Source organism: Microtus oregoni, unplaced genomic scaffold (genome assembly GCF_018167655.1).
Source record: "Microtus oregoni isolate MIOR12 unplaced genomic scaffold, Mior012 000019F_ref0000042, whole genome shotgun sequence".
In the NCBI taxonomy this organism is placed as follows: Eukaryota; Metazoa; Chordata; class Mammalia; order Rodentia; family Cricetidae; genus Microtus; species Microtus oregoni.
The window spans coordinates 839,455-852,963 of NW_024543078.1; the positions used below are offsets into that span (position 1 = coordinate 839,455).

A 13,509-nucleotide genomic window follows, 5' to 3' on the forward strand; every position below is an offset into this window, starting at 1 on the left:
TCTCAGAGGGATTGCTGTGAAGTTTTTTGGTGGCAAATAAAGATATTCCATTCTGTTCAATATTATTATTTTATTTGACCTTTTTATTAACCCCTCGCCTCTTAAAACCCCCTGCATTCTCAAAACAGCAGAGGAGGAGGAGGTGGTAGTGGCAGTGTAAAAGGAGGAGGAGAAGGAGGAGGAAAAGGAGGCTGTGCCAATTGGGAGAGCCTGCTAGTGAGAACCAGGCCTTCTGAGGTGAAGCAGGCCAGTGCTGGGACGCTGGTGCTCAGCTCCACTGGCTGGGGCAAGCGGTGGCCAAAGACTGCTCCGGCTCTGGAGCAAAGGACATTCTATGGTTAGTCCTAAGCTCCTTTTCCTCACATGCAACTCCAACTGTGTCCAAATGCCCAGCAACGCTTCTTTTAAGTACATGTTTGTTGTGGAGTTAATTGTAGCCATCATCAAATTTAAATTTATAGGAATTTTCTTGGCTTCACCGTGGCCCTCCTGCCAGATGTCTCTGTCTGTTGTAGTCAAATATGTAGAGCTGAGGGTAGGGCGCTCTCTCTCTCCCTCTCTCTCTCTCTCTCTCTCTCTCTCCAGACAGAACCGGATGCCTAGGCCTGGGCCACCCTGACTTTTATACATTGGATGTTCCAGTATAAAAAAGCCCCAGAGATGTGTTTTGTGGGGATTAGCAAAAAGAAGGGCACTGGGAAAGAAGGTGACCTATGGGGACAGTCTTCATGGCAATCTCTATTTCTGTAGAAAGTTAACTAATCCCTTCAGTTCTTTCAGTAAAGACATTCACTCATCTCTTCAAAATTTGTTATTTAAGGTAAGAGGTTCAGGACCAATTCTTTCATTTTTCTTCTGTCTCTCTGTCCCATTAGAATTCCAAGAAAATATTTTCATTCATGTTACATTGTTGGATGAAAGGCGAAAGCATCCTGGGTCTCAAGTTTGGATACTGTTTTGATGACAGGGATTCCTGCGCTGAGGTATCTGCTGAATCTCTAATTTTTAAGTGTGGCTCTTGGAGATTTGCCATCTTTGCTGTGTTGTGGCTCACACTCTTTGATGTGCTCACCCAGGAAAACGTTATCACTCAAAGCAGTGTCTTTATGTGTGGTTTGTGCACTTCTGTCTGCATGGAACAAGTGTGACCTGACGTACACACGTCTGTCCTCCCTGGTGTGTGAACAGGAACACAACCGAGGGTCCTCTGTGTGTCTTGAGAGGTGATGTTTATCCACTATAGCCAGCTATACCAGTGACTGTTAGCATGCGGACATATTTTCTATACAACAATGGACAACCATAGAACAAACCTATTTTAAAAGGAAATTATTAGCATCCAAGGACTCCTGATCTTAAAGAAAAATATTTAAAACTTGCAATTATCATTTTTTCACAAATACATAGCCCAGAAAAGAACCTCTCTTCCAAAGATGAGAGGAAAGTCATCATGAAAAAACAGGCTTGTGTGATCTTAACCCAAGAACCTGACTTTCTGTGGTAACCTTTGTTAAAAAATAAAAAAAGGAGGGTCTCTAGCCCCTAAGCAAACCCACCTTCAAACTCCTGGGATGTCCAACCCCCCCTTGCTGGCAAGGACACTCTGGGCTCAACCCCTTGGGGTAATCCCCTCCAGCCACAAGGCTGCCCAGGAACAAAAGATCGCAGTCTAGACGCCGTCATAAAGTGTCCGGAGCCTCTAAACCCAGTTTCATTTCGCCCTTAACGACCCAGTCTGGCCTGTGTTAGAAAATGCTTCCGTTCTAAACAGTAAACAAACCCCCAGTGGATGGTCTTGGCTCTTCCAAAACACCCCAGACCCCTTTGCCCCACATTTCCCTTCTCTTCCTTCAGCCTTTCTCAGCTCCCAGCTCCCCACCCCCCAAGTAAATAAACCAGAGGCCGAGTTCAAAGTTTCCTGGAGCTAAAGGAGGAATGTTGGTTGTAAAAATCCAAGTTTATAGCGCACGTGGGAGTTTACAAGGGTATTAAGTGGTGGGGACTGAGAGAGCTCTCTGGGCCCCACCCCCTTTCCACTATGGTCTTTAGGGGTGCAAGGGGAGTCAGGGGTGCTTGAAATGAGAAATGGACTGGAGGTAGCTTTGGATTTGGAGTTTCTTTGTCACTCAGACCCTGGGTGACTGGGGAAATGCAAAACAGAGGAGCCTTGAAGGTGGGCCTACCACCCCCACTCTGACAGAGAGCTGCTGGGTTCCAGATCTCCCAGACAGAAAGACTGGGAAGCTTTGCTGTGGTGGGGGCAGGGGTGGAGGTGGGGTGGAGTGGGGGACTGAAAGGTGCAGACCAGGTGGCTGAAAGTCAAGAGAGCTGGAGTTACCCATAACTAGTTAAGCAGAGAGCTTAAGTTACCCATAACCAGTTAACCGGAGAGCTGGAGTTACCTATAACCAGCTAACTGGAGAGCTGGAGTTTCCCATAACCAGTTGGCCAGAAGGGCAGGAACAATCTGGAGAAGGCTGACAGAAGAGAGGCCTTTTCTCAAAAAGGCAAAGGAGAACTTTGAACTTCAAGGAAGTCAAGGGCACTACCCCTTCCTCCCTCATCCCAACCCTCCCGCCCCTCTTAGGAATCTGTAGGATAGTTCTTCTTCTGGCCAGCATTCCCTGAAGTGGGGAGTGCTGAGGTTTTCCTGGTGCCCTAGGGATGGTGCTGTGGACTAAGCCGTTCTTGCCCAGAGCTGGCCAATGTTAGTCTGCACGCGACAACACTCTTTATTATTTATATAAACCTTTAGGAAAGGCAACGCCCTGGAAGTTTTTATAACTTTGTTTGGCATAAAAGTTTTACAAGATTCCCCCTCCTTGAAGGAAAAAAAAAATGGCTTAGCTCAGGTCTTGACACAGGATGGAATCCTTGAGAAGGGGGAGAGAAAGATGAGCCTTGAGGCTTCATCATATGTGTAAGGGGGTCCTTTTCTTCGTGGAAGGCAAAAGGGCTTGAAAGTCAAACCAGTCCTTTCTGAGGTCTACCCTGGACCTGTCTTTGGGGCCTTGCAGAGAACAAAAGCCACAGGCATCCAGGAGAGCCTTCCACCATGCGTTTGTTTGACATGACTCTTTACAGATGCACACTGTGTGAAATGTCAGCAGTAGACAAGCCTTCCCCATTAGAGCCTGCTTTACTCTCTCTTCCTCTCTCTCTCTCTCTCTCTCTCTCTCCTCTTTCTCTCTCCTCTCTCTCTCTCCTCTATCTCTCTCTTCCTCTCTTTCTTCCCCTCTCTCTTCCTCTCTCTCTTCCTCTCTCTCTCTTCCTCTCTCTCTCCTCTCTCTCTACCTCTCTCTCTTCCTCTCTCTCTTCCTCTGTCTCTTCCTCTCTCTCTTCCTTTCTCTCTTCCTCTCTCTCTTCCTCTCTCTCTCTCTCTCTCTCTCTCTTCCTCCCCCCCCCCCCGTGTCTTTCTGTAACTGTTTGTCTCTCTCTTTTTCACACACACACATTCCTTCTACCCACTTCTTGGAGAAGAGAAGTCCTATAATCCTGACTCAAAATCCTAATTTGTGGGTAGGGGCTTTTACATACACAGTCCTGTTGCTTTGGGGATTTAAGAAAAAAAATCCAAACTAGCAGGATATTCGTGCCTACAAGTTGCAATTGTTACATAATCAGAGACAGCAAGGGCCCAGAGGGTTTCAGTTCTCCTGAGTCCTTTATGGACAACAAAAGTACACATGTAGTGACATAGCCTTAAAATGTCAACTTACATATAACTACTTGGACCTGCCTTCTACCTGTCATTGACAGACCCTGCCCCACTCACGCTCTTAACCCTAGTGCTGAGAGCACAAACAAGCTCAACTTTAGTCTGTTTAGTGCTCAGTTCTGAAGTCAGAACAAAAATGAGGGAACTTTCCTTTAATTATGGGTCTGGTAGACCAAGTTTCTTCAGTGTGATGGAAATGAGCCTGGCATTTCAAGGAGCCTTTGGCATTGATGGGGAGGTGCCTCTGAATCGGCATTTCCTTTCCTCTAATGGCGACTCTGAGGCCTGGCCACCTCCGCTGTTCACTGTTGTACACTTCGCCTTGTGAGGAGCTGAGCTGAGGCTAAAGGCAGAAGGTCAACTTCAAGCCGGAGCAACTGGAACGAGGAGACGCGAATCCAGTCTGTCGCTTCCCCTACTCACATAGCTCAGCACAACAGAGAAAACTAAGTAAGCCACCACAAGCCGCAAGCCGGGGAGGGGCAGCAAGGAATTGAAGAAAGCAAGGATAAAGAAGAAAAAAGGAAAGGTGAAAACAAGAAAACAAGTTAGAGTCTTAGGGAAAAAATAAGGGATAATTACAGAGAAAAAATAAGGAGACAATAAAAAGATAATGAAGAGAAAGGAGGAAAATGAAAAAGAAATGAGAGGAAGGAAGGAAGAAAAACAGGAAAAAAAGCAACAAAAACCTTTGAAAAGAAATTTAACTGGTGATGGAGGTTCCTGTTTTTCACCCTTAGGAGCGAAGCAGCCCAACCAGCCCATACTGACTGGAAATCTGACCTAGGGAGGCAACTCAGAAACAAACCATTAAAGTGGGGACCAGGGCCTTCCCCCCAAGACCTCCTCCCTTTGGGCTCCTCCTCCTGACGCTTCTCTCTGAGGTCTGTGCGGTCTGGTTTCGATTCCATAGGCTGGGTTAAATAACTGGTTTCAGAAGGGCCAGGAAGCAGTCGAGCTGAGGCAGACAGAGAACTTCAGGATTTAAGGATCGCAGGAAGCGCTTTGGGTAGAAGTGAATACATGAAGCTGTGTACGCGCGATTAACCGCAAGCTGGACGTGTGGATAGACGCTATGCTCGACAGCCTCTGGGTGCAAGTGTGTACAATGTCTAATGTGAGAGCGAGTCGGCGGCGGCGCTGCCTGCCTGCCCGAGGGGCTGCAAATCCGAATAGAACAGAAGCCGTCCTCAGCCTCCCACCTTTTCTACCTGTTTGTAACCTATCTCCCCTGAACCTCTGAGCACTCCACATTTTGCTTGGAGTTTCCCTGCTCTATATTCAAGCAGAGCATGGTGCGCTAGAAGAAAGGCGAATTGTTCCTTCAAGATTTGTGGAAAGAACGATTAATCTCGGCCTGCAAAGCAAGAAGATAATCCTAACAGTCAATGGTGTGATTTTGTTTTACATTTTTGCTTGAGATTTTAGTATGCAATTTTTAAAACTGTATTTAATAATTTTTATTCCAGAAGAAGATATACTCTTCCTTCTTTTTCACCGCCTTCAGAATTACCCCAGACCATCCTTGACCTCTCTAAAATTAAAAAAAAAAAAATCTGACAGTTTTCAGAGGAGAGAACTGGGTACTTCTGGGCTTATATTGGAAAGAGCCCAGCCTCATTTCTATCTATTCTCAGGGACCCTTAGGGTATCTGCCCCCAAAGAACTTCTAGGCCCTTCTGTAGCCAGCAAGGAGCTCCTGGACCCTCTTCTGCTCCTTTGCTCACGGACCCAAAGACCGCAGAAGGCCCAGGAGGCCCAGTCCAGTTCAACAGGACTGCCCTTCGGTATTTGTGTCGGCGGGAGGGAAGAGTCAAAGGAGCCTGGGCCTTACTCTTAGGGCGGGTGGGATTTGTTGAGACACAGGCACAGCCTGAGCCCCCACTTTGGCCTGCAGCCCCCGGATTTTCACTTCCTTGTTGTGGTAAGAAAAGGGGGAGACCTAGAGGAAGACTTAGGTGCAGGGCTCTCTACAATGGGGGAAGTTGAGGCGATAGCCTTAAAAAAAAGCGATGTATGGGTTGACTAGAAACACAGACTTCCCCTGGGGCCCATTCAGTGACCAACGGTGGCCTTTGGGTAAGGCCAGTGGGCTCCGGGCAGTTGCAGCAGACCGGGTAGCTAAGGCGGCGTGCATGCCTTTGAACGCCAGGCCGGGACAATAGGACGGAAACTGCCTTCGCTCAAGGAAAGGCGAGTCCAGGGGGGCAGGACTTGGGACCCAGACTAGACAGGACTTTCCTCGATCCACACAAATGCTCTCTACCTGGGTCCTCGCTTTCACTCCTTTCCTTTTACCTCCATTAAGACGGATCCCAAAGTCTCCGAAAAAGCCAACAAGTTATTCACATCTGCGTCCGTCCGAGCAAGCCAGCGGGCTCTTGCTTAACAGCGCTGGGTTTTCGTTTATCTTGAGTAATTAGAGGCAAACATTTGTCCCAACGGGGGTCCCACTAAGGCTGATGAATTTGATTTCTGGTTTCATTAATGGGCCGTGTTTATCATACTTCTAATTATTTCAACTTTAAACACTACTCGTTCTTGTGAGGAGGTGGGAGTTGAAGCAGGAAGCTTTTCTCCTGAGGGTATTATTTCTACTAATAATGGTAAGAAACCTGAAGTAAGTCTCTTCACTTCACGACTGGGGATGGAGGTGAGCCTGGGGTGAGGCAGGGGGGTCTGGCTGATCAGGGAGAAAGTCTGGGTGACTTTGCTTCTCTCTCTCTCTCTCTCTCTCTCTCTCTCTCTCTCTCGCATTTGTTTTTTTTTTTTTTTTAAGACAGGGTTTCTCTTGATAGCTAGCCAGTTTCTGTCTGGGGGTGTGTTGTTTGAGGATTATTCTAGAATCTCTTGACTTCAGCCTCCTCTGACTCTATCTCCTGAGTTCCAATTCCACTGTCCCCTGCAAAGCTCTTCCCTCAAAACCTTCTCTCTAGCCAGCACAGCACGTCCTAGATGGAGACACTGCCCCTTCCCCAGCTCCTGTCACTGAGGTAAAAGCTGGGAAGAGCTGAGGTAGTCCAGCCGCACCTGGATATTGGAGAAAGGGCCCTCCCAGAGTCCAGAACAGGGGACAAGGGCAGGGTTTTGAGAGGACAGACTCCATGGACGTGGAGGAAATAAAGGAGATGTGAAGGAGGAGGAGGAGCCCCCAAAGCCACATAGTTCTCTATTGCTTTGGTCTTTAATTTCATCGTCCCATAAATGAGGAAATATCAGTTCCCATACTAAATTTTTATCCCCAGATGATAAATATGACGGGAAATTTTCTTTGGGTCCTCGTAAAAGGGAACGGTTTCGATCAAACTCATGGGGAAAGACTTATGCAGATAATACAAACAGAGTGGCCATAAAGTCTCGGCTGTTTCCCCGCAGGATGGGCAGTGGGACAAATGGCTCCCCAGACTGACTGCTGCTGGGAACTGTCCCAAGTCTGGTCTGGGGCCTAAACAGCCTAACCTTGCCCTGGATAACACACAGGCTGAAGCCAGGGTGACCCCTGCAAAGGAAAACACAAAATTGTTTCAAATCTCCCCTGCCGGCCTGCAGGCCTGCAAACAAGCTGTACACGCCACAGATCTTTCGATTTTTTTTTTCCCTAGAATCAAGGGACCCATGGGTCTTCTTCTCCACACCTGGTTGGGGGAATTCGGGGCACAATTCTTTCCTTAGTCCACTTCCATTATAGCTGGCTAGGGCCTCCAGCAATCGGTCCAGCTTCTTCACTCACGCCGGTGTGCTGGTGTGCTCGACCCCGGAACCCTTTCTCAGCCAGGCTCTGGTCATTCGGAAAATGGGAAGCCCACTACCTCTGCCCAGGAAAAAATGCAGGACTACCAGAAAGACAAGTTATTCTCCGGATTCCGTTTCCTGAGAAAGGGGTGGAGAGTTTAGTTCTCTTTGGAAGAAAGGTGATGGAGAAATCGAACGAACTATTTTAAACACACATTTCCCCCTGCTTCTTCACTTTAGTAACACACACACACCAGACCGCCTCTCTTCTTTAAAAAATATTCCCAAACCAATCGCTTTAAAAAAAGAAAAAAAAAACCTTCTTCTCTGATGAGGTTTAATTGCGTCTTTCACTTCGTTCTGGCATGCATGTGCCACTCCTCCAACCCAATCAAGGCCTGCAAGTTCGGACTTTCTCTCCAGGAATATTTCTTGTTTTAGTAGGGACAAGGTCAAACGGAAAAGAAGGGCTGCCAGGGCTTGGAGCAAAACACCCTACCAAACCCGCTGGAAGGCCAACAAAAGCCAGAGACTGGAGATGTTCATCCGGTAGGGCCCAGGCTGCAACTCCAGGGTTGGGGACAGGATACCTTTAGTCTTCAGCTTCCTCCTCCAGTGATCCCAAAGTCCACTAGGATCCTCCTTTGCCCAGCATCCCTTAAATGACCGTGACCTATCCCAGCCCACTCTAGACACTGGAGATTCCCAGTTAATCCCCCACAAGAAACTTGCAACTCAACCAACCTCCAAGACTGGTGGTCCGAAGCTCGCAGGCCCAAGGGCCAAGCTGGAGAAACCAGGAGGCAGGAGAGCAGAAACTTTAGTCCTGATTGTTTCTTTAACTTTCTCTTTCGCCCTAAGCCCACTGGAGATCCTTCCCGCCTCCCCCAAAGCATCACCCGGCACCCAGCCCAAGAAAAGAAACGGTGGTTTGGAGTGAAGAAAGCGGAAGGTGAAGAGATGGGAAGGAATACCTGAAGCTTGTCTTGACCTTTTAATTTGAATTTGACTGTTTTGAGCCCTGGTTGCCTCACTCTCTCCCGCATTTCTCCCTCTCCTCCCCCCTCTTCCTGGGAGTTACAGGCTGGTTCTGTAAACAAGCCCCACTCTTCCTAGAACATCCCCATGTCCCTCCACCCATCCCACCACCACTCCACTACCACCCCACCGCCCCTGCAGACTGGGGGGCGCTTTCTTTGTTTGCCAGGAAGGGCTCCCATGCCCCTACCCCGAGGCAGCTGCTAGGTGGCGCTGTTACTCCACGCTGCGCGCTCCGCCTGCCGACAACTTGACCCCACTGACGTCACAGCCGTCTGAATCATCAAGGCCATTTTCAAATCCCATTGGTCTAACCGTCACATGGTGAGGACCGAATGCTCGGATAATTATGGAGCTGATATTTCCCCCCTCCCCTTCTTTTTCCTCCCACCCCTCCAAACGCCCCCCCCCCTTCCCGGATGGGGGAAAAAAGATGTCAGCTCCTCCGCTGTAGTACTGCTCCTTAAAAACCCCTCTCTCTGAAAATGACATGCCCTCGCAATGTAACTCCGAACTCGTACGCGGAGCCCTTGGCTGCGCCGGGAGGAGGAGAGCGCTATAACCGGAGCGCAGGAATGTATATGCAATCTGGGAGTGACTTCAACTGCGGGGTGATGAGGGGCTGCGGGCTCGCGCCCTCGCTTTCCAAGAGGGACGAGGGCAGCAGCCCCAACCTGGCCCTCAACACCTACCCGTCCTACCTCTCGCAGCTGGACTCCTGGGGCGACCCCAAAGCCGCCTACCGCCTGGAACAACCTGTTGGCAGGCCTCTGTCCTCCTGCTCCTACCCACCTAGTGTCAAGGAGGAGAATGTCTGCTGCATGTACAGTGCAGAGAAGAGGGCGAAAAGTGGTCCCGAGGCAGCTCTCTACTCCCACCCCCTGCCGGAGTCCTGCCTTGGGGAGCACGAGGTACCTGTACCCAGCTATTACCGCGCCAGCCCGAGCTACTCAGCGCTGGACAAAACGCCACACTGTGCTGGGGCCAACGACTTCGAAGCCCCCTTTGAGCAGCGGGCCAGTCTCAACCCGCGCGCTGAACATCTGGAATCGCCTCAGCTTGGGGGCAAAGTGAGTTTTCCTGAGACCCCCAAGTCCGAAAGCCAGACCCCCAGTCCCAATGAGATCAAGACGGAGCAAAGTCTGGCGGGCCCAAAAAGCAGCCCCTCGGAGAACGAAAAGGAACGGGCCAAGATAGCAGACTCCAGCCCAGACACCTCGGATAACGAAGCTAAAGGTAAGGCTGTCTGGGCCCCGGAGCCGGCTAGGACGCTGGGGGCACTGATCTTCGTGTTCAGGGCTAAGGTGAAGAGAGGGTTGAGCAGAGGCCTAGGGAACTCGAGGGTTCTGAAAATACCTGGTTTTGAGGATCCTGTTTGCCAATCGCCTGGGTGGTGGAGTGTCATTTAGCAGGGGAAGGTAAAAGGCGACTTGGAGGTACCAGGCCAGCCTGGGTGCATAGGCGGAGGACATGAGTATTACAGGCAGCCTGTGGGTACCCTGTGCTGCACCAGATCCGTGGTCATTCCTTGGCGCGTGATGGCTTTGGTTTGCTTTTTTCAATGAGGGTGTCCTGGGGGCTCACGTCCCCAGCTAAGGTCAAAGCGCACAAAACGCTTAAAATGGCGATCCTTGGGCAGGGGACGAGAGAAGGCTTAGAGATGAATCATTTCTCTTCAGTGCATTTTCCTAGTTGGAAAAATGTTTCCTACAAAACACAATTTGTTGTTTGTGGGTCCGATGTGTGCGTACAGCTTGTACCCCTGCGATTTCTGTCTCGGCAGGGGCCTTGGGCAGTGAAGCTGAGGCCGGAAGGGGTGGAGGTGGAGGGCTGCCCGCCACATCCCTCCCTCCTCCAGATGCTTGGCTTGTGGGCTTTGGATCAGGGCATTGGAGATGTTTCTTTCCTTCCTTCTTTTTTTCTTTTCTTTTTTTTCTTTTTTGATCTTTAAAAAAATTCTTTTCTCTATTTTTACTAGTTATGTGTTTCCCATTGTTTTTCAAAAGCTGCTTAATAAGTGAGTGCTGGAAATTTTCTGTGTGCTTGGCAAGCGGTTTACTCCTGAGAAGGAGTGAGGCATTGGTTGGATTTCTTTGTGATTTTTGGTTCAAGAAGGAATGTTCAGCCAGAGTTCAAGCTCAGGGTTCAAGATTCATTTCCTCTGTAGCTGGGGGCACCAGGACCCTTTGCTGCTATCTATGGGGAAAATACAGAGTTTGAAACAGGAACAGGATTGAGATGCTGAGGGCAATGACTTTCCCTGAAAAGTTGGAGCAAAAAAAAAAATTAGAAAAGGCCCAATAGGGAAGAATAAACCTCAAGACACTGGCTCCTGGTGGTCTGTGAGGCTGACTCCTTGGTGTAAAGGTAGATGAATTGAAAGCGAATCAGGCTGGGGATGCCCTGAATCTTGTGTGTAGTGCTTTGTATATGGACGTAACTGCACATTCATGTCTGCAGGCAACCTGTGCCCCCCTCACACACACACACACACACCTCTTATGTTCCTCACACACACACTTTGTGCACTCTTTAGCGCACAAGGGCAAAGCCTTACCCTCTGGGGTCTGCTCTGCAAAGATAGCCTTGGTAAATCAGTCCTTAGAGATTTTGGCCAGAAGATGACCATGTCTGTGCCTGTGAGGATGAGGGCATGAGGCACCCATATCACACACATGCCATTATGGAACATATATAATGCGAAGTTTAATTTTATCCACTCACCATAAGTCCTGAGCTGGACTGGGGTAGAGGACTATGGCAGAACAAACTTCGTCCTAACCATACCAAGAAGCAAAGTCAAGGTTAATAAATCTACCGCCTAAACCCAAACGACAATCACTTTGATAGACTCCCCTTCTCTCCTTCTCCCCCCTCCTACCCCAAACTAACACCCAGAGGTTGCACTTCCTGTTCTCCTTTTTCTTCACCCCTTTTTGGTGTTTTCATCGGGCCAGAGGGAAAGAGCTTTTGGCTAAGGTCCATTTGCAATTTCTTTCCTCCTCTTAAAACCCAACAACCCCAATAAAAAAATCAACAGGGCAGAGTAAGATGTGGAGAGCCTGTAAACAGCTTGGCAAGAAGCTGCAGGTGCAGAATGGAGAATAATTAAAGACATTGACATTTTTGGACCATAGCTTCAAGTTTGCATCCCCCCACTCCCACCCCTCACCCCGACTGTTTCCTGGTTGCCCTAGGAAACTCTCTCACCACTAATCCCTACAAAACCCTGGACCCAGAAGCCTCACTTGACTTAAGGAAAAAAGGAAGTAGAGTGCACACTAGCTGTCAGCAAAGTTATTTGCTAGGTATCAATGACTCCCTAGTCTTTAAACTCTATATTTTCCCCTTTAAAGGGTGGCCGTGTTCCTTTCTGTTACCTGAAGATCAAGGTTGATCCATTTCAGCAAAAATACCTACTAGGAAGAGAAGCTAACAATATCCCTTCTGTGTATGTGTGTGTGTGTGTGTGTGTGTGTGTGTGTGTTTCAAACACCCATCTACACATAGACTCTAGGGGACTACAATACCTTAGGGTGTCTCCCTTCCTTGACCTTAAGTCCTCTCTGGTCAGGGGAAGTTTTCTGGGAATCCCTCAGCACACCTCGGAACTGGTGCTCTGCCCCCGCTGCTCAGACAGGCTTTTCTGCCTAGCTGTACCTGAAGCCCATGGCCAGGAGAGAAGGAGGGAGCTAAAGTTCTAAAAAGACAGCAATCTTGTGACAATTCAGGTGGGAATAAGAGCTGGGGGCCTAGTGCAGGCAGTCCTGAGATGTCTTTGGCTGCAGAGACAGGAACAGAACCCCTTCACGGAGTGAGGGGTTAAAGCTCTCCAGGAAGTGACTCTGAGCTGCGGGGTAGAGTGCATTGAAGATTTTTTTTTTCCTGTCTGACTGGATTTTTTTTTTTTTTTTTTTTGAGATCTGGCGTAGAAAAGAGTTGAAGGAAAGCCTGGTGAGATTTAGGGTAATCACCGGGATCAGGAGAGACATTCAGAATCTGTTAGGTTAAGGTGAGCTTGACTAATTTAAATTTAGTAAACACTTTGAGGGTAAGCACCTCCCATCTTTCTTCCCTCTAAGTCTGGACCCCTAAGGATTTCCAAAAGCCCCAGAGAATCTGCCCCCCAGGCTTGTGCAGCCAGAGTAGCATCTTCATTCGCCCTCACCCTAAGAGGCTTCCAAAAGCTGCATCCCCAGGGCTTGCTGCTTCCAGGGATACTTATGTAAATAATGTTATTTTTAACAGAGGAGATAAAGGCAGAAAACACCACAGGAAATTGGCTGACAGCAAAGAGCGGAAGGAAGAAGAGGTGCCCCTATACTAAACACCAGACGCTGGAATTGGAGAAAGAATTTCTGTTCAATATGTATTTGACGCGAGAGCGCCGCCTGGAGATTAGCAAGACCATTAACCTTACAGACAGACAAGTCAAAATCTGGTTTCAAAATCGCAGAATGAAACTCAAGAAAATGAACAGAGAGAATCGGATCCGGGAACTGACCTCCAATTTTAACTTCACCTGAGCCAGCGTCATCCCCTCCCCCTCCCCATCTCTCCTTTCCCCGCCCCTCCTCCCTTTGTGCCTGGTGGTATTTTTTTCCCTCCCTGAGTATAAATGCAACGCGCCTGCAAAGAAAAAAAAAAGGCAAAGACCTCAGACTCTCCTTCCAAGGGACCTATGGTTTGTGCTGCAGGATGCTTCCACCTAAAGCATGAGAAATAGGGTGCTGGGTTTTGGGGTGTTGTGCGTGCCCTCAAGGATGGGGTGGGAGTGTGGCTGGTGTGTGTCGTGTCACCCCCACTCACCCATGCACTCACACGCAGCATTCTGCTCCCCATGCAAGCTAAGATAGAATCCACCCCATTATAGAGAAAAGAAAGAGGGGAAAATCAACCAGAGAGGGTCTGTAACCTCGGAGAGCATAGTCAGATTGCTCCCTCCTTGCTGCATTTCCCCCCTTAGAATAATAGACAGTCTTGAAAATTTGTCTAGTATTTGTGTGTTTGTCATAGCGCCC

The 13,509-nt window shown here is 48.8% G+C and overlaps 1 protein-coding gene across 1 annotated transcript; it reads left to right on the forward strand.

Annotated features, from left to right (window-relative positions):
* Nucleotides 1–8,917: 8,917 nt before the first annotated feature.
* On the forward strand, nucleotides 8,918–13,047 carry Hoxc10 (homeobox C10). Its single transcript, XM_041669650.1, has 2 exons — nucleotides 8,918–9,724; nucleotides 12,737–13,047. The coding sequence occupies exons 1-2, from the start codon at nucleotides 8,974–8,976 to the stop codon at nucleotides 13,012–13,014; spliced, it is 1,029 nt and encodes a 342-aa protein (XP_041525584.1). The 5' UTR covers nucleotides 8,918–8,973; the 3' UTR covers nucleotides 13,015–13,047.
* The last annotated feature ends 462 nt before the right edge of the window (nucleotides 13,048–13,509 follow it).